The sequence below is a fragment of the Jatropha curcas genome, chromosome 1, assembly GCF_041381405.1.
Source record: "Jatropha curcas cultivar XTBG-Jc1 chromosome 1, XTBG_Jcur_1.0, whole genome shotgun sequence".
Lineage (NCBI taxonomy): Eukaryota > Viridiplantae > Streptophyta > Magnoliopsida > Malpighiales > Euphorbiaceae > Jatropha > Jatropha curcas.
In genome coordinates, this window is record NC_143151.1 from 3,719,525 (window position 1) to 3,739,191 (window position 19,667).

Here is a 19,667-nt window from a genome sequence, read left to right on the forward strand (position 1 = left end):
AGCTTGGGTTTCTAAGTGAGCCGTTGGACATGGTGAATAAGGGATTTTGTTTTAGGTCTGAAAGAATCGTGAGGTGTGCTCCACGCTCACCGCACCTTTTGATAACAAAAAATTAATTATGTTCTCTAATTTGTTTAATGAGAGTTTTTGAGATGAAAAATATGAGAAATCCTTTGGATTAAGTGTTTAACCTTTTATATAGTGGGAAGAAAGGTGGGGTCCATTACCAATTGCCAAAATATCTCCTTAATTAAAGATTTTTAGGGATACAGGATAAACAGTTTTTGGATATGATTTTATTTAATTAGATTTATAGTTTGTATTTTGAATATTATATCATATGATGATGTCATGTGCATTTTTAGTGAGTTGCTCCTTTGGCAATTAGTGGACCCATATATGTGATCTCGTTGGTGGCTATTTCCTCGAGCAGCATTAATGGGCCTAACTTCTGCTTAAGTTACCCATAAATTTCTCCTTTCCAATATTCATGGGCTAGGCTTTGGTTAGCCCAAAAATTTCCTCCGTTCTGTAAGTAAACTGACTGCTCGAAAACTGTCATGAGAATAGACAATATATACTCCACAAATATAATTCTTCATTTTAATATTATTTATATTAAATATTTATTTTTAAATTGTTCAAAAGCTTCTAAACCAATATGAGGGTTGGAGAGTTCTCCTGTTCGAGTCCTATCGGTCATTAAAATGTTTTCACTAATTATTTTATAGTCTATTGTATTATTTCAGTCTATTGAACCTCTCAATAAATAAAAAAAAGAAAAAAAACCAAATTAAAAGATTCAACAATATTCAGGAAAATAAAAAATAAAATCTCAATTTGGACTGAAGGGAGCGTCCTAGTGGGCCTAGTATGTTCAGAATGAGCCCATAACTCCAACTTGTGTTTTTTTTGTTTTTACGATATTAGCTCGGTGGAATCCTGGCCCAATCAAAATAGAGTTTCGGTTCGTGTCAGTTCAAAACCAACTGCTTTCTCAAATACCGTCTTATGAATTAGTTTGGATGAGGAGACAAAGTAACAAGCATACTTTTGTTCGTGGCATGTTTACATCATTGTTCCTTGTTTCCGTCTATGTTTCTCAATGATTTATTATAAATATAATCTTATTTACTAAAAAAAAAAAAAACTTCTCCAACACGCTGCCGTTACATTGTGTCTTTTTTGTCAGTGCAACCGTGCAAAGCATTCTATCAGTAAGTGTTCCCCCCCACCGATCAAGCACCGCGACTCGGTTGGTTTCTGATATGGCTACAACCAACACTCATGCGGCTTCTGATGATGATCTCCCCTCACTCCTTTCGGAGCAGCGTCGCGAGCTCATGGCGGCGCAATCTCTCGAGTCTGACCTTGACTTGGCCTTCCGCCTCCAACTCCAAGAAGCCATCAACGCTTCCCTATCTCTTGTCCCTTCATCGTCAACATCACCACCACAATCCTCACCTTCTATTTTGATTGTGTCGGATCAAGACAGCAACGTTTCGGCCTCTCTTCCTTCTCTCCAAACCGAAGAAATTTCCAAGCTTGAACAAGAATTGAATGATCGGAAACAATCCGAACTGGAAATGCGGAGAATTAGAGAAGATCTTGACCGTCGAATGCACGATCAGAGAGTCGCACGTGAAATCTCGATGATTCCGGACGATGAGTGGCTCGAGTGGGGCGACGATTTCGAGAAACCATTCGGCGAAGGAAGCTCCAGAAGCATGGGGAACGATGATAGTGTATTCAAGTTGTATTTTAAGGGTTTGGTTAGCGAAGAGAATGTGGGGGGCAAGAAGGTAATTTTGGCTGGGATTGGAGTGGCAATTTGTGACCCAGTAGGTAATTTGGTGTTTGAGATAAGGAAGCCATTGGTCGGGAATGGGATGAGCAGGCAGGCTGCAGAGGCCAAGGCTTTAATTGAAGGGCTTAACGCGGCACTCGCTTTGGAGCTCAAGAGGATTTCAATTTACTGTGATTATTATCCACTATATAAATTTGTAAGTTCCTAAATTATTGTGCTTTTTGAATTTCATTGATTATGATGACATGGATTGAGCATACCATTTTTATATAATGCCTTTTGAACTTATTTTTACATGTTACTTTTAGGTAAAGTTTGATGCTTTGTTGTCTAGTAACTATCATTGATAATATTCTATCTGTGTGTTCCCAAATTTGGTTTCTTTGAATATCTGTGTTGGAATTTGAATAATTAGTTGAAGACACTGTTGCTGTGCGCCCCTTGTAAGCATTGGAAGAGCTAATGAACTAAAATCAGCACAATGACTGACTGACTTATGTATTTGAAAAGTTATGTTTGAAACAGTATTTATGATTATGGCTTCAATGAACTTAAGTTAGGAATTACTAGGAAATTGTTTCTAACTGAACAGGGATGCTTCTTTTTGATTCTAAATAAAAATTGAAATAAATTTAACTTTCCTAGTATTTGCCTATTTATCTCATATTTTTATGAGTTTTTTTTAGGAAAATGTTATTATGAGTTAGGTTTGCCTTTGTGTTTTATCAAATTTTTAAAACAATAAAAATGCTGCTTGATGTTATTTAGTGACCATTGGATCCACACTATGAGGTTGCCTTTTCTATTCTTCTCCATTTCATTTTTTGCCTGCTTAAGCTAAGGAGAATTTCTGCGATATTTTTCCTTTCTTATTTGTAGCCTCAAAAACGCTCTGTTGGCTTGTGCTTTCTTTATGAAGAATTCATTCTGACCCCTTTGCGTGTATTCGACATTGTTGTTTGATCTTTCAATGAATCTAAAATGCTTATCGTAAGTTTCTTTTTATATAATGCAGATTATTGGAAGATGGCCACCAAAGCAACGTAAGGTTGCAACATTAGTCAATCAGGTATCTCTTATTCAAAGAAAATTTACATATTGCATTCCAACTCTTGTGGCGCGAAATGATATCAAACATGCATTTAAACTTGCAAGAGATGCAATAGTTTCTCAGACGACAACACCTGCAGGATCAAGCCATGGCAAGAGAGTTCAGGAGACATGTGTTATCTGTTTAGAAGATACTGATGTTGAACGCATGTTTTCAGTTGATGGATGCAGGCACCGGTATTGTTTTTCTTGCATGAAACAGCATGTGGAAGTTAAGTTGCTTCATGGCATGGTACCTAAATGTCCTCACGAAGGCTGTAAGTCGGAGCTTAGAGTTAATTGCTGTGGAAAGTTCTTGACACCTAAATTACTTGAGACATTGAACCAAAGAATAGAAGAAGCTTCAATTCCTGTCACAGAGAAAGTTTATTGTCCTTATCCCAAGTGCTCAGCGTTAATGTCAAAAAATGAGGTTTCTGAATACGCCAAAAGTGCACTTGTTGGTTCTGATCGCTCTGGTGCTCGGAAATGCTTGAAGTGTCATGGCCTTTTCTGCATTAATTGCAAGGTCCCATGGCATAGTAATATGACATGTATTGTTTATAAAATGCGGCATCCTAACCCACATGCTGAAGATGCAAAGCTGAAGTCTCTTGCCTCAAGGAACCAATGGCGTCAGTGTGTGAAATGCAACCATATGATAGAACTTGCTGAAGGTTGTTATCACATGACTTGCAGGTGCTATACTTGCATTCCTTCCAAATTGATCTTTCCTACCAAATTTTGTGACAAAATTTTAGCACAAATAGGAATGTAGTTTAATGTTACCTGTGAAAGGAAGATTGCAGGATTTTCAGTGTTCAGTACAAGAATTCAGTAAAAATAAAAATAAAAAATGAATTAGTGGCCCATTTGCTGAGGCTTAGTAGACAAGATTCAAGAATTATGTTGTCATAGATGAACCTAAAACTAGCTCATGGAGGGAAAAATTGGGAGGATATTATGTGAGAATAAGATTAGTTTATATGCTAGAGTTGGTCCGTTGAGTCGGGAGGGTAGTGGCCTAGTGGGGTGTTGATTCTATTGAAGTTGGTCCTTCCCCAGCATTACTTCATATGCCGCCCCCCCCCCCCCCCCCCCCCCCCCCCCCCCCCCCCCCCGGGGTTAAGGCATAGGGCCAAATTTGCTGCAACATATTGTGAAGTAAAAAACTGTTTTTGGATACTAATAAAACTTAAAAGCTGTGTTTAGCTGTTTTTTTTCTCTAAAATTAGTAGAGCTTCAGAACATATTTTGTTGTCTTATACTTTTGTTTATTGTGGATTCACTTTTCATTTTGATACATTTAGAAATCGCTTCACTTTGAAATCAATAATGCATATTTTATGCTTTTCTGCAGATGTGGGTTTCAGTTTTGCTATGTTTGTGGAGCTGAATGGAAGGACAAAAAGCCAACATGTTCATGTCGGCTCTGGGATGAGGATAACATTCTCCATGATGATGACGAGGAAGAAGAAGAAGAAGAATTATCTGATGATGATGAGTACTATGACTCTGACGAGGATCATCCCTGGTAACATGCAAGTAAAGGAAACCATAAACTACCTTGCTTTTTTCTCCAATCTTTTTGGAACACTATTTTGTGTATAGAGTTGGAAGACGTCAGAGTTGTTTAAACGATTTAGCTGGGGTTCTTTGCACATAACTAGCTTGTTCTTTGCCAGCTAGTTTCTTTTGTGGTTTACTTTATTTTGTTTTCACTGGTGCCTGTAATAGAAAGGAGAAGATGGTGAGAAAACACTTGGGCATTTCGCAATTGAGCTAATCAGCACAGTCACTAAGCCTCTGTTTGGGAAGGGACATTTGTTTGGAGGAAAATTTTAAATTGCATTATTTGGGCCTTGTTCGGTAATATTAATTATTCTAATAATTAATTATTACTTTACTAACTGTATATATGAAATAATTTTAAAAAGTTGAATTTATCAAATCCCAAATGTTAGAAGAGGTAGGAAAAATATAATTTAAAAAAAAAAGTTCAATTTATCATACCTTAAATGTTAAGAGAAATAAGAAAAAAATAATATAAGGCTTTGTTATTTTTCTTTTTTATTTGTCTTTGTTCATTAGTTTCCTCTGTCCCTTATCTTTCAATTATTGGAATTAAAAAGATCTTTTTTTGTTTTTAGTCAAGCAAGTTATCGTTGTTAGTTCTTATAACTTAAACAATATTTTTGACATTATAACAAAATAAAAATATTTCTTAAAATCTATAATATATATAAAAATATGAATAGGAGGGAAACATTAGGATAAAAAGCAATCCTATTAAATTTATGGATCGACAAAAATATCATTAATGATTTTAATTTTATTGATTAAAAAATAATGATAATTCAATTTTGATTGGTTATAATTATCTTAGATAAAATGAAATTGTACCATTATACTATAAAAAGTATATATCAAATACGGTAATATGATATATTCAAAGATTTTAATTTTATTGGTTAAAAAAATAAATGTCATTTAATTTTGGTTAGTTATATTAATTTTTATTTTAAATTTAAATTATATTGAATAAAATAAAAAATTATGTTATATACTGAATAAGGTATATATTAAATATATAAATAATATAATTTATTTAAAGATTTTAATTTTATTGGTTGAAAAATAAAGGTACCGTAAATTTGGTTGGATATATTAATTTTTCTAATTTAAATCTAGAATCTATTGGATAATAAAAGAAATTATCTTATATAGTAAACAATATATATATTAAATATGGTAAGAATATAAAAATTCAATTTGATAAAATAAGAAATTTGTCACGACCCGTTTCCGTGGGCCGGACCAGCACTAGGGCCTAGGTAAGCTTAAGACCCCCGAGGCCCGTAGTAAGCCTAAATTATTCAATCTGCCTACATGATTTTCCTAATTTCAACAAAACAGTAAGCCCATATGACTTAAGATATAAGTTTTATAAAATTTTCAAACATCTGACCCAATATCAAATAATACATAAAATTTAACCAGGGCCTATTCACAATAACAAATAATCACAATAAGGGCTTACTAGTTTACCTACAGTTAATTACACAATAATTAATTTATAGCGTAGTGCTAACAATAAACCCCAATTTAAATACACAACCCTATAATTGCGGAGTCCAAAAAAATCTGATAACAGAATAATTTATACATTCAAAATTAAATATCAAGAATATAAAGTTTACATTTGTAACTCTGCGGAGAAGATTTGCAAAGCTTCAGTTGAATCAGCTGCTTCCTAGTACCTGGGAGGTTTGTTGGGGGGTGAGTTTTGCAACTCAGTGAATAATAATAAATAATACACATCACAAACAGTCACACAAATGCACCCTAGAATACTGAATGTACACACAACAGTCAATCATATGGCATCATATCAGCACCCACAAACAATATCACCTTCAAATAATCACATCACGTGGAAATTAATCAGTGGAGTCACCGAACCCCCCGATGAGCCGTCCTCCCACATGGCTCATCCTCTCACGTGTGCACCAGAGAGCCGATCCCCCATACTGGCCGACCGGTCTAATCCTCACTTGACCAGCCCTCTCATTGTTTTTCCATTCTCTCTTTTCTTTTCCATACCAACAGGAGGTAACCCGATCGTCTCCATCAAATCTAGATCATCAGGCGCTCACAACAAGAGGCCACCCTGCGGGCTGCGATCAAATCTAGATTATCAGGTTCGCCCAATAAAGAAACCAACCTGTGGTTTTCCATATCACACAGATCATAGCAGTAGGTGCACACGGGGGCGCCGATCTCCCATTTACCCGGCCAAATTTCATATCATATTCAGGATCCATATCACATATACCATTCTCACAAACCCATGGTGACCCACTTCATCCCAATTCCACACAAACAAATCACAGCATAGCCACAGCACAAATAATCAGACAATTCATTCATCATAATACACCAATTTCATCCAAATGCACAATTATATATAAGTATAATTATAGTGATCGTAACATAATATATATGATAAAATACTTATAATATATTGTAAATATATAAATAAAAATATAAGGTTTATAAATAAATGTTATGCAAATGCAGTGTTGATATGCATTATTTATTATTACTTACTGTGATGGAGAGCGAAATTCTAGCTTTGATGTTGTCCAGGAGGAGCACTAGATGGACCCGGGCGATCTAAGCAAAGTAAGAATGATACAAAAAGAAATAACTCTATCAGACAAAATATTCCTTTACCCTTCTAATATTTTTATTTTATATTATAAATTTTTCTACGTAATTTAATCTCGATATTTAATTTCTTTTCTGTAATAAATTTTTATTTCTCTATCTAACTTTATTTCATTTATTTTCTTCGGAAATCTATTTTATTTCCTACCGAAATCTATTTTGTTTTCTACCGAAATTTACTTTATTTTCTACCGAAATTTCGGCAACATTTCCCCTGAAAATTGGACTATCTACCTGTTAAAATATCAACAATATATCAATAATTCCAAACCACACGGCCCATCCATCGGGCAATCAATCAATTCAATTTTTCCCATCCTCCATCCGAATAACAATATCAACATTACATTCAACCTTAACATCACCCTACATCCATAATTTATAAATTAAAATTACATAAAATATAATCTACCTTCAATCTACACTTAAATTCCATAAATTTTGTTATTACCAAAATTTCCTAATAAATCATTTAATACTGAATTTAATTTTAACTAAATATTATTTTTATTAATCAATAATTACTTCATATTAATTAATCAATAACTATTTTGAATTCATTTTAAACTAACTAAATAACTAAAATTACTAACTAAATATTTTATTTATCAATAAATTAATACTATTTAAATTAATTTAATTACTCAAGTAATTAAACTAATCAGTAGATCTAGCCAAATTAAATTAATTTAACTAATCAAAATTGCTAAATTAAATTAATTACTCAAGATTACTAAAATCAATTACTAAAATCAAATTAATCAACTAAAATTATTAGAATTAAACTAACTAAAATCATTAATGAAATTAAATTAATTAACGAAAATGTAGTTAAATTAATTTATACCCCAAATATATTTTTTGTCGAATTTTTGCTAGATCGGAAATTTGCTCGTGTCGGATCGGAGAGCAGTGGCTGTTGGTGGTCGGAGGCGTGCTGGAGCGGCGGCTAGGCGGTGGCGATGGCGCGACGAGCTGCGTGCGGTGGCTCTCGGTGGTCGATCGCCTCTGCTGGAGCGGCTGGAATTCCTGGGCAGTGATGCAAACGCAGGTGCAGGAAAGAAAGAAAGAAAAAGAAAGAAAAGAAAAGAAAAGAAAAGAAAGAAAGAAAGAAGAAGAAGAAGAAGAAGAAGAGAGGAGGCGCTGCTTTGATGGTGAGGAGTAGAGGTGCAGCGCTGGAGATAAAAAAAAGGAAAGGGAATTTTCTAGATGGTTTGGGTCGAACCGATTCGATTCGGTTCGATTCGACCCAATTTTTTGATTTTCGATTGGTTTTCAGCTTTTTCAATCGGTTTTCGGTTTGATTCCTCACAGTGTTTGCATTAAAATATTGAAATAAATTTCCAGGCTGTCGGTTTATTAAATTTAATTGGAAAATCTTTGAAAATAAAAATTCGGGTTGTTTCAAAATTATATAATATATTAAATATGATAAAAATATAAGAATTCAATCCGATAAAATAAAAAAAATATATTATATATTTAAATAAAGTATAACGTATATGGTAAGAATATAAGAATTTAATTTGATTTTTTGATAATATTTTAATTGAACAAGTAATTAAATAATGAAAGTTCATCCTAATCTCATTTTCTGTTATTAAACTGTTTTTGATTTTTTTTTTTTTTTAATTTACTATAGCAGAATAAGCTTATTATTTTTAATTTGACAAACTAAAAATATATATTATAATTATTAAAAGCTATTTCACAAAAAATAATCATTTTTATTATAATAAACTTTCCCAATAAGGTCGAAATCCTTAATAAGATTTGCAAAACTTTTCAATTAAGATTTTTAATATAATAAATAATATATACTACTAGTGTTATAATTATTTTAGTAGAAAAACTTTAATATAGAATACTAAATTATAAACAATGTTTGGTTGAATTTTTTTCCTAAGATTTTGTTCGTTATAATCTTTGAATTTTAAAAATTTTATATGCACGGTATTGCAAAAATCTCGATGCATTCCCAAACCGTCTTGAATTTTCATATTGAGAAAAATTCAATATTAATTTATTAATATCATGAATTTTTTTTAGAAGTAATTACGGATGTTTCTGGTTCTTTGATTAAAACCACCCATGTAGACCCAAGTTCCGTCTCATCTATGCCAAGAATCCGGCGTTCCCTTTTCACTTCTTTTGTTAATTCTAATTGTCTTTTTTTTATGAATTTTAAATAATGTCGATAAAAATCATCTCATCCTTTTTATTTTTTAGTTTTTTTTATGACATTAATTATTACAATATAAAAAAGATATGCATTTTTTTGAATATAAAATATTAAATTAAACATATTTTTCATTATAGATTTTTCTTCCTTTATTTTACTGTGTGTGTGAAGTAAATCTTTCTGAATAAACTTTTGGGTGTAATTATTATAGTATATCTTTTTCATAATAATTAAGTCATTTTTTTGTGTTTATTTTGTCCCAAAATATAACTCGTTTTGAGTATTTCAAGAAATAATAAATAATATTTTTTCAATATTACCCCTTGCATTAAAACAATTACTATATTTACAAATAACTCTTGATTTGCGATAGGAGATAATTTAATCAAATTACTCTTAATTTTATTATAATTTAAGAGAATTAATTGCTTCCTTAATCTCTGTACAAAAATCTTAAGATGTTATAAAAAAATTAAAAATAAAAAAGATGAAATGTGATTTGAAATTCATAAAAACAAAGAGTTACCTAAAAATGAGAAGAGAATACTCAAATTTTGACAAGAGACAGAATGGAATGAAAATTGGATCAGTCCGCATGGATTTCAATAAAAATGGGTCTTCTCCTATAATTACTTTAGGAACGAGATTCCAAATGAAACTATTAAATTTGTCTCGGATGTTTTTTCGGGATTGGATATTGTTGGGAACGGATTGGAATTCTCGTGGCTCGGTGCACACCCTAGTAATTATACCGCCTGATTCAGAACCCGACCCGGCTGGTAATTAGGAAGGCCGAACTCTGAGCTAATCAGTTATTCTCAATGAGCGGTAAAGAAGAAAAAATTCTGTTCCGTTGCCAAATCCCGTTGTATCTTTTTGTCCTTTGCCTTCCCCAACAAGTTGTTTGTGCTTCTTTCTCCCTCCCTCTCCTTTCCTTTTATTTCCTTCCTCCTCTACTATATGTAAAACGCAGCCCTAAATGCCGATAAAGCGGAAGAGAGCTCACGTTCCAGTTCCAGAAACAGAAATGGGGATTGGCAATTCTACGGGGAAGCCTGTTCTCGACTTTAGTGAAGACTCTAAATGCCGATCAAGCGGAAGAGCGCTTTTAGTCTCCAAATGGAAGAAGCAGTAAATGCCTTTCTCTCCCTTCTCCCTTCTTCTATTTCGCATTCTCCGCCTAAGAGCCCTTACGTCGACATTTCTTTCTCCGAGAACGATGCCGGTTTGACTACATGGCTTTACTCTTAGAAGACATTGAGAGGTGGAATCAAGAGCATAGGGATCGTGAAACATGCGACGTTTTGATGAGAGAAATGAGAGAAGATCTTGACCGTCGGATTCACGATCAGAAACTGGCTAGTGAAATTTTGAGACTACCTGATGATACTGAATGGGAAAGGATGGTGTTACCTATCACAACCCGTATGTAGCCGAAAGTTGTTCTTCGTCTTCTTCGTTGACCAGTGACTTCGGGCTAGTGAATATTGAGAGCTTTAAAATGTACTGTAAGGGACTGGAGAGTGAAGAGATGATCAAGGAAAATAAGGTTATTGAGTGGGGTGGCCATTTGTGATTCGAGGGATAATGTTATTTTTGAGCTGAGTAAGGGTTTGGGGACTGATCGTAAAAGGAAAGGTAAGATTGGTGATGAGGCGGTGGAATTGGAAGCTTTGGTTAGAGGGTTAAATGCTGCTTTGGAATTGGTTAAAGAAAGTTACTTCCTTTTGTGATGGCTTTATGGTCTACAACCATGTGAATGTGCTTATCTGAACTCAAGCCTACATTTGCCCTTATAAAACTGATATAATCGAATTTGAATGTGACAATTTAGCTACTTCATGATCCCAGCTACTATTGAATTTAAATTTGAAAGCTTTGTCTTATATTGTGCTTTATTCTTATCATTCTAATTTTACTGATAACATGCCAATTGATGTGGGTGGTATCATCAAATTCTTGATTTTTTTATTATTTAATTTGGTACATTTTTATCCTGTAGGAAGCAATTTCTAATTAATTTTTTAGACTACTAGTGTTTTAGTTTTACCCATATTCTAATCAATCAATTTTGAAGCGGAGCTGCAAATTAATAAGCAGATTTTAGTGCAAGTAGCGCACAAACTCCATAACTTTCACTGTCATACAGGCACTAGTTGTCTAGATATACCGTCACATGAGCTAAATGCACAATATGTTGCTATTGAGATTTCGGGAATTATTTTCTTATTCATAAGGACGCTTGAATGCTGTTTAGATTTATATATCTTTTTGTCTTAGATTTTCAAAGCTTCAGCTTGGACTTATAACTTATCAAAATCTATTTGATGATCACTTCTATAATCTTATTGTAATAATAAGATTATTTGTTGCTATAAGTTTGTGATTGTTCCTGAACTGCCATGAGTGTTCTGTTGTACTGAAACTTCATCCGAGGCATTTAGGAAGCTTTATCAGAAAAACTAAGTTGTATTCCTTTTTTTGTTTCTATTCATTTGTAGATTTTAGATATTTCTCTTATGTTGAAGTTTTGCAGGATCTACACTATTTTATGGTTTAATATTTATCATACTTCTATATACAGGTAACAGGAAGAATTCTACCATTTCAAGATAGGCTTTCAACCCTCGTCAATCAGTTGTTTCTGATTCAAAAGAAATTTACAGAATGTAGGCCAAACCTGGTGGCACGTAAGGAAGTGAAGTTTGTACTTAAACTGGCAAGAGATGCTATGATTTCCAGATAACGTGATCTGCAGAAGCTGGCAAAGGTTAAAAGAGTCTGAAGGAAACTTGCGTAATTTGCTTTGAGGATAGAGATGTGGGTCAAATGTTTCAAGTTTCCAGGTGTTGCATAGATATTGCTTTTCTTGTATGAAACAGCATGTAGAAGTGAAGCTACTTAATGGGACGGGGGCTAAGTGTCCTCATGAAGGCTGTAAATCTGAATTGAGTATTGGAAGTTGTGGAAAATTCTTGGATCCAAAGTTAGTTGAAATCATGAGCCAGAAGAAAAAAGAAGCTTCTATCGCTGTCACGGACAAGGCTTATTGTCCATATTTGAAATGCTCGGCACTGATGTCAAAACGTGAAGTCCTCGAGTATACTAATGATTTCTTCGTTGGTGCTGAACAATCTGGAGCTAGGAAATGTATGAAATGCCATCACTTTTTCTGCATCAACTGCAAGGCCTCTTGGCACTATAATCAGACTTGCTATGGTTATAAAAGATATAACCCTAAGGCCCGTGCAGAAGATGCGATGCTTGACACCCTTGCAAAAGAGAATCGATGTCGCCAATGTGTGAAGTGTAGTCATATGGTTGAACTTGCTTCTGGTTGCTATCACATCACTTGCAGGTAATACATTTTTTGTCTGATTAATGCAAGTTGTGCTGTTTTGCTTTTTGACTAATCACATTCTCCATCTCACCAATAACAAGGGGGTTGGCGGGGTTGAAAGCAAGCTAATTTATTGCTTATCTATTGTATGCTTTGTTGTTTCAGATGTGGATATGAATTCTGTTATACTTGTGGAGCTTCATGCGAGAACAAGAAACCAACTTGTACCTGTCCAATCTGGGATGAGCTGAATATTATAGGCAATGTTTAACATGACTATAACTAGGATTTAGTTTATAGCTTGCTCCTCTTTGATCCTGAAAAAGAAACATGGAGAACTTCTTGCATGTGTTTCAAAAAGACTGAGCAAGATCAAAGTATCATACAAATACAAACAGGTTTCACTGTGTGTTAGCCTTTGGCTTTTTGTATAGTTTCAATATATAGCCTTTTGCTTTGGATGATGTTACATCCTGAGCTATAATTGATAAGATCTATAGAAATAGTATCATAATATTTATATAAATATATATAAATCCAAGCAAGTTTATTTATATGACGTGATATTGTGAAACTTAGTTGGTGATATGAAATTTTATTATTTTTAACAATTTTCATTTAATTATCTAATTTGTAAAACTTAAATTTGTAAACTTTTCATTTTCTTTATTTAATAATTAATAACCGTATAATAAATTTATTTCATTAATTTAGTTTCAATTATAATTTCATAGAATATGGACTAAAATAATTTCAAAAGTTGATTGGATAATCAAAATCTTAAATAGTACAAAAATAATGCACCATATGTTATAAATTAGATTCTTATTCAATAGTTGAAAGAAAAAAGACATCAGTTTTAATTTTTTGCAATTTACTCTTATAATTCTCATAAATTTACAATTTCAACATTATTGAAATTGAATCGTGAATTTTAATTAGAATTTCACCTTATTAGGACTTTGTTAGCATTTTTAGGACTGAATATGAATTTAGCACTTTTTTTAGGACTTGAGCCGTAACTAATAATGAATATAATTGTAATTGCTTTTCAAGTGTTTGGATGTAATTGAACTTATATATTTTATTTGTTTGTGATTAAATGATTAAAATAGAAATAATTTTTAAAAATCTCTTCATTGATTGGTTATGTAGTATATAAAATATAACTATACACCTATCATCCATAAATATTTTCAGCCCCTTGAAAAAAAAAAAAAAAAGCTCAATTAACTTTTTTTAATGTAGCATGTGTTTGTTCAATAAAATAAGTTACATGGATTTTAGCAGCTCTCAGTTGTTGTTTTATTATATAAATATATTAAATATATAATATATACCCATCATCCAAAAATATTTTCAGCACATATTCGATAATACAGGATCTGTTCTGTCGGTAATAAAATTAGATTTTAATAATTTGTAGCTGCTGTTTTTAACGGGGTTTAGCTGTTTGAGGAGGCATGCGCCGTCAAAACGGCTTAATCCCGGAGTTTCAGCATACACGTAACTTATCGGGCTCCTAAATAGGAATTCGGAACTCTCAGTTAATCCCCTTTCCATTAATGCCAAAGGAGAAACTAAACCGTATTACCAAATCCCATAGTGCTAACTCAACGTATTACTGTCAATTTTTAAGTACTTTTTGGCCTTCAACTTTCCTCTTTCCCTTTGCCCTTTCCAATTTCCTTGTATAAAACCCAGCCAAAAAATGCGAGAAAAGCGGAAGAGAGTCCACTTTCAAGTCCCAGAAATGAATGAAGGGATAGACAATTCTGAGCCTGAGCAATCCCACAAGGGAAAGCTTGTTCTCGACTCGAGCGAAGACTCTCTCGATTCCATACTTGACCTGCAACGCCGTGAAATCGCCGATGCCAAAACCCTGCACTCTGATCTCGACTCGAGCGAAGACTCTCTAGATTCCATACTTGACCTGCAACGCCGTGAAATTGCCGACGCCAAAACCCTGCACTCTGATCTCGACTTAGCTTTTAATCTCCAAATGGAAGAAGCAGTGAATGCCTCTCTCTCTCTGTTTTCCTCTTCTAGTTCGTATTCTCCACATAAAGACTCCAATGTCGACGTTTCTTACTCCGAAAACGACGTCAGTTTCGACTATATGGCTTTACTCTTAGAAGACATTGAGAGGTGGGATCAAGAGAACAAGGACCGGGAAATGTGCAAACGATTGAGGAGAGAAATTAAAGAAGATCTGAATCGTCGGATTCACGACAAGGAAGTGGCTAGTGAAATTTTGAGAATATCTGATGATGAATGGGAAAAACACGGCGATAACTATCAGAAGCCATATGGAGCCCAAGAGGGTTGTTCTTCGTCTTCTTCGTTGGTTAGTGAGCTAGAACTTTTTAATAGTGAGGGCTTTAAAGTGTACTGTAAGGGACTGGAGAGTGAAGAGATGATTAAGGAAAATAAGGTTATTGTGGGTGGGGTTGGCGTGGCTATTTGTGATTCGAGGGATAATGTGATTTTTGAGTTGAGTAAGCGTTTGGAGGTTGGATATGGTGTTCATGATGAAGAGAAATGTAAGATTGGTGAACAGGCTGCGGAGATGGAGGCTTTGGTTGAAGGGTTAAATGCTGCTTTGGATTTGGATTTAAAGAACGTTACTTTCTTTTGCGATGACTTTATGGTCTACAATTATGTGAGTGTGTCCATAACAAATCGTTTGCCTCCATTTGACCGTTATTAAAGTGATATAATTGAATATGAATGGGCATCACCTTCATGCTTAAAATTTGAACTGGTAGCATTTCTTGTAGGTTTTTAGCAGTTGATTCAATGCTGGTGGCTCTCTGTGCGGCTTAGAAACTGAGTTGCTTATTATCCTACCTATTATTGAACTTAAAACTTCGAAAGCTTCATTTTAGGATGTGCTTTATTCTTATCTTTACTAATTTTAGGGGTAACATGTCATTGTTAGGTATGGTATCATCAGCGTCTTGATTTCTTTATTTAAATTGGTATTTTTTTTATCCAGTAGGTAATTAATTTCTAATTAATTTGGTAGACTAATAGTGTTTTTTGCCTGTATTCTAATCAATCTTTTTTGAAGCAAAGCGGCATATCCATAAGCAGGTTTCAATTCCAACTAAAGCTAAATGAGTATGAGTGAGATTACTTATTGGAACAAAATGTTTGTGTAGCATTAATTCTTTGCTTACAAATACTGTGAGAGAAATAATTTTCGATAATCTATTATCATCCTAGGAATTGTTAGATAGGATGGGAGTATGCTCCCTTGCTTACATTTGATTAGCACCCACCTCAATCTGAATAGCACGGAAACTCAATAATTTTCACTATCATACAGGCAGTAATTATCTAGATATCCTCCACTTAAGCTAAAATGATATTGAAATTTCAGGAACATTATATCCTCTTTCATATGAACAATTGAATGTGTTTTAGCTTTACATATTGTAGCTCATCTTTTATCTTAGGTTTCCAAAATTTCATCTTGGACTTAGAATTTGTTAACCTCTATTTGATAATCACTTCTGTTGTTAGTATTTTAATATTAAATTATTCTGTTGCTATAAGTTTGTGATTAGAGGTGGGCATTTGGTTCGGTTAACTGAAAATTGAACTGAACCAATCCAATTTGGTTTTTTATTTTTTTATTTTTTAATAACTTGGTTTTATTTGATTTTGAGTTTTATTAAATTTCAGTTACTTGGGAATACACACACGCATATATTAAATATATCTTTACATATTAAATTTTTTAAATTTTGATTAATTTGGTTATTTTGGTTTGATTTTTAAGTTATTTCTAGAATTTTGGTTTTATATAGAATTTTGTTCAGTTTGGTTCTGTTCAAACTGAATGCTCACACACATTTATGATTGTTCCTGAACTGCCATGGGTATTGTGTTGTATTGAAACTTCATCAGAGGCATTTAGGGAGCTTTATCTGAAAAGCTAAGTTGTATTCTTGTTCTCGTTTCTATTCATTTATAATTTTGGGATATTTCTCCTATGTTGAAGTTTTCCAGGATTTGGATTATTTTAATTTCTATCATACTACCGTATGTAGGTTACAGGGAGAGTTCAACTATTTCAAAGTAGGATTTCAACCTTGGTCAATCGGTTGTCTCTGCTTCAAAAAAAATTTGTAGAATGTAGGCCATCTCTGGTAGCACGTAATGAAGTGAAGTTTGCATTTAAACTGGCAAGAGATGCTATAATTTCCCAGATAACGTGGTCTGCAGAAGCTGGCAAAGGGAAAAAGAGTCTGAAGGAGACTTGCGTAATTTGCTTTGAGGATAGAGATGTGGGTCAAATGTTTCAAGTGTCCGGGTGTCTGCATAGATATTGCTTTTCTTGTATGAAACAGCATGTAGAAGTGAAGCTACTTAATGGGACGGGGGCTAAGTGTCCTCATGAAGGCTGTAAATCTGAATTGAGTATTGGAAGTTGTGGAAAATTCTTGGATCCAAAGTTAGTTGAAGTCATGAGCCAGAGGAAAAAAGAAGCTTCTATCGATGTTGCCGACAAGGTTTATTGTCCATATTTGAATTGCTCGGCACTAATGTCAAAACGTGAGGTCCTCGAGTATACTAATGATTTCTTCGTTGGTGCTGAACAATCTGGAGCTAGGAAATGTATGAAATGCCATCACTTTTTCTGCATCAACTGCAAGGCCTCTTGGCACCATAATCAGACTTGCTATGATTATAAAAGATATAACCCTAAGGTCCACGCAGAAGATGCGATGCTTGACTCCCTTGCAAAAGAGAATCGATGGCGCCAGTGTGTGAAGTGTAGCCATATGGTTGAACTTGCTTCTGGTTGCTATCACATCACTTGCAGGTAATACATTTTTTGTCTGATTAATGCAAGTTGTGCTGTTATTGATTTTTGACTAATCCCAATTTTGGGGTGGGGGGGTGGGTGGTGAAAGCAAGCTAATTTCCATTTATATTCAAGTAATACACTTGACAAGGTCTTCTATGAAGAGTCAAGCTAAGCTATTAGAGAATGTTATCTTGCTTTGTAAAGAAGCACCGACTCTGTTTTTGTCTCAATTTGTAATGATTTCTTTTGAGCTTTCATTTGGAGATTACATCATTGTTAACTAGATTCCTAGAGTCTCATTAGCTAAGCAGATAATTCCTTATATTTTATTTGGGAATAGAAAGTTAAAATTAATGAATTAATTAACTAAAGATTGTTTTGACTTTACTTGAGTTTCTCTTTTGTCCATAATTTATTGCTTACCTATTGTATGCTGTGCTTTTGCAGATGTGGATATGAATTCTGTTATATCTGCGGAGCTCCGTGGAAGAACAAGAAACCAACTTGTACCTGTCAAATCTGGGATGAGCGGAATATTATACACAATACACAAAGGCGATGATTATGGGTTTTGTTTAACATGACTATAACTAGGATTTTGTTTATAGCTGTTTTGCTCCTCCTTTTCCCACCGACTCTTTGATCTCGAAAAAGAAACTGGGAGAGCTTTATGCTTGTGTTTCAGAAAGACTGAGAAACAAATGCAAATAGGTTTCATAATGATACTGGATGCCACATTACCCTTGGGTTTTTGTCTAAATGTGTTTTGCCGTTTGCTTTTAGTTCAACTTCAGCTTGATGTGCTCTTCTAAGCCCTCATATATCTTGTTCTTTATCTAACTCCTTGAAGGAGTGTTCCAAGGCCTTTTTGAATCTCCAATATGTAGTTTTGAAGTGGGTGATAAGGTTACTACAATATGAGAGCACATCCTATTTAACTTCGTTATAGTCATCTACTTTAAAAAAATTATATTATCTTAATCTATTTATACTATATATAAATGTGAAAATAGGGAAAATAGTAAGATTTTTGATATAGCACCCAATAAAATTTAAAATATCTTAAAATAGTTTTAGTAGTAGCTAATTTAAAAATTACATTTTATACTAATGATTATTTTGATGGATGGTTAGACACTCTTCCTTAGGTGAGGTTGAGGATTTCGATTCTCATAGATCCCTTCTTGAGCCTACCTAATGTGAGTAGGTTTTAGTTCTAGCCCGGTGGGCTTGGGATTTTTGTTGTTAAGACGAAAAAAAAAATTACATTTTATTATTTGATTGGATATAACTTCTAAAAATTATTTTTAAATAAATATAATAAAAAAATATATACTTCTTTTTTTGTATGGTTGTAAGAAAAATTGTGGGTTTATTTTGAGAGGATATAACGTTTCTTTTATGTATTTTTTATTACTTAATTAACCTATTTATTTATTTTAAATTTGGAACTTAGAACAATAGAGAAATAAAATACTTGAATAAATTCATTAATTGACCAACAGTAGATCCTATTTATTTTTTATTACTTAATTAACCTATTTATTTATTTTAAATTTGCAACTTAGAACAATAGAGAAATAAAATACTTGAATAAATTCATTAATTGACCGACAGTAGATCCTAGCATGATTTGTTTTGTAATTTTCATTTATTGACTTGGCTTTTTTTTTTTTCATCAAAATCAAATTTAATTAAATTATAGCATTTTCAGGGTTATTTTTGAAATTCGAATTGATAATTTTTTTAATATAATTTATTTTTTATTATATGTTGAATTCTTAAAAGAGTTTTATTCTTAACAAAAAATTGTTATTTTTTTTCTTTTTCGTTATTGAATTAATTTGTAACCACTATCAGTTTAACTTAGTAAGAGATTTATATCTCCTTTGCAATAAATAGATGGCCTCCTGATTAAGTATTTTTTATTTTCTTAATTTTTTTTTATATCCTAAATATGTTTAACTTGAACGAAAATAGTGTTTATTAAATTGAAAAAAAACTAGAACTATATATTTCTTTTTTGGGTCAATTTCAAGAGTTTGTGCCTATGTTTATATATTCATTTCTCTAATGCACTGGGTAAGTAATATTATTACTATAGCCAAAATGATTACCGTTATTAATTAAGATCATCTTCTCATTTATTTTCTTTTACTTGCTAGTAAAGAAACATTATTATTATTTTTCGTTATAGCTG

General features: G+C 33.1%; 3 protein-coding genes, 1 long non-coding RNA gene and 1 pseudogene across 6 annotated transcripts; 4 read left to right on the forward strand and 1 right to left on the reverse strand.

Annotated features, from left to right (window-relative positions):
- The first annotated feature begins 1,036 nt into the window (after positions 1-1,036).
- On the forward strand, positions 1,037-4,806 carry LOC105628142 (zinc finger (C3HC4-type RING finger) family protein). Of its 2 annotated transcripts, none has more exons than XM_012209488.4 (3): positions 1,037-2,003; positions 2,823-3,573; positions 4,257-4,806. In XM_012209488.4, the coding sequence occupies exons 1-3, from the start codon at positions 1,269-1,271 to the stop codon at positions 4,505-4,507; spliced, it is 1,737 nt and encodes a 578-aa protein (XP_012064878.1). In that variant the 5' UTR covers positions 1,037-1,268; the 3' UTR covers positions 4,508-4,806. The 2 variants fall into 2 exon arrangements, with proteins under 2 accessions (XP_012064878.1, XP_012064880.1); XM_012209490.3 differs by having other exon boundaries at positions 1,038-2,003; positions 2,823-3,595.
- A 1,016-nt stretch (positions 4,807-5,822) lies between these two features.
- LOC149498841 (uncharacterized) lies at positions 5,823-8,295 on the reverse strand. Its single transcript, XR_016320531.1, has 3 exons — positions 7,974-8,295; positions 7,007-7,072; positions 5,823-6,156 (listed from the first exon to the last, which is right to left on the reverse strand). It is a non-coding gene; the product is annotated as an uncharacterized LOC149498841 (long non-coding RNA).
- Positions 8,296-10,391: 2,096 nt separating this feature from the next.
- Positions 10,392-11,886, forward strand: LOC149498842 (uncharacterized; annotated as a pseudogene).
- On the forward strand, positions 10,842-13,139 carry LOC105628338 (E3 ubiquitin-protein ligase RSL1). 2 transcript variants are annotated; one of them, XM_020677021.3, is made up of 3 exons: positions 10,842-10,946; positions 11,893-12,666; positions 12,814-13,139. In XM_020677021.3, the coding sequence occupies exons 2-3, from the start codon at positions 12,182-12,184 to the stop codon at positions 12,917-12,919; spliced, it is 591 nt and encodes a 196-aa protein (XP_020532680.2). In that variant the 5' UTR covers positions 10,842-10,946; positions 11,893-12,181; the 3' UTR covers positions 12,920-13,139. The 2 variants fall into 2 exon arrangements, with proteins under 2 accessions (XP_020532680.2, XP_020532679.2); XM_020677020.3 differs by having other exon boundaries at positions 10,931-11,069.
- Positions 13,140-14,177: 1,038 nt separating this feature from the next.
- Positions 14,178-18,227, forward strand: LOC105628141 (E3 ubiquitin-protein ligase RSL1). The gene is made up of 3 exons (XM_089725734.1): positions 14,178-15,310; positions 16,707-17,482; positions 17,915-18,227. Exons 1-3 carry the CDS (start codon positions 14,360-14,362, stop codon positions 18,027-18,029), a joined length of 1,842 nt encoding a protein of 613 aa, XP_089581860.1. The 5' UTR covers positions 14,178-14,359; the 3' UTR covers positions 18,030-18,227.
- The last annotated feature ends 1,440 nt before the right edge of the window (positions 18,228-19,667 follow it).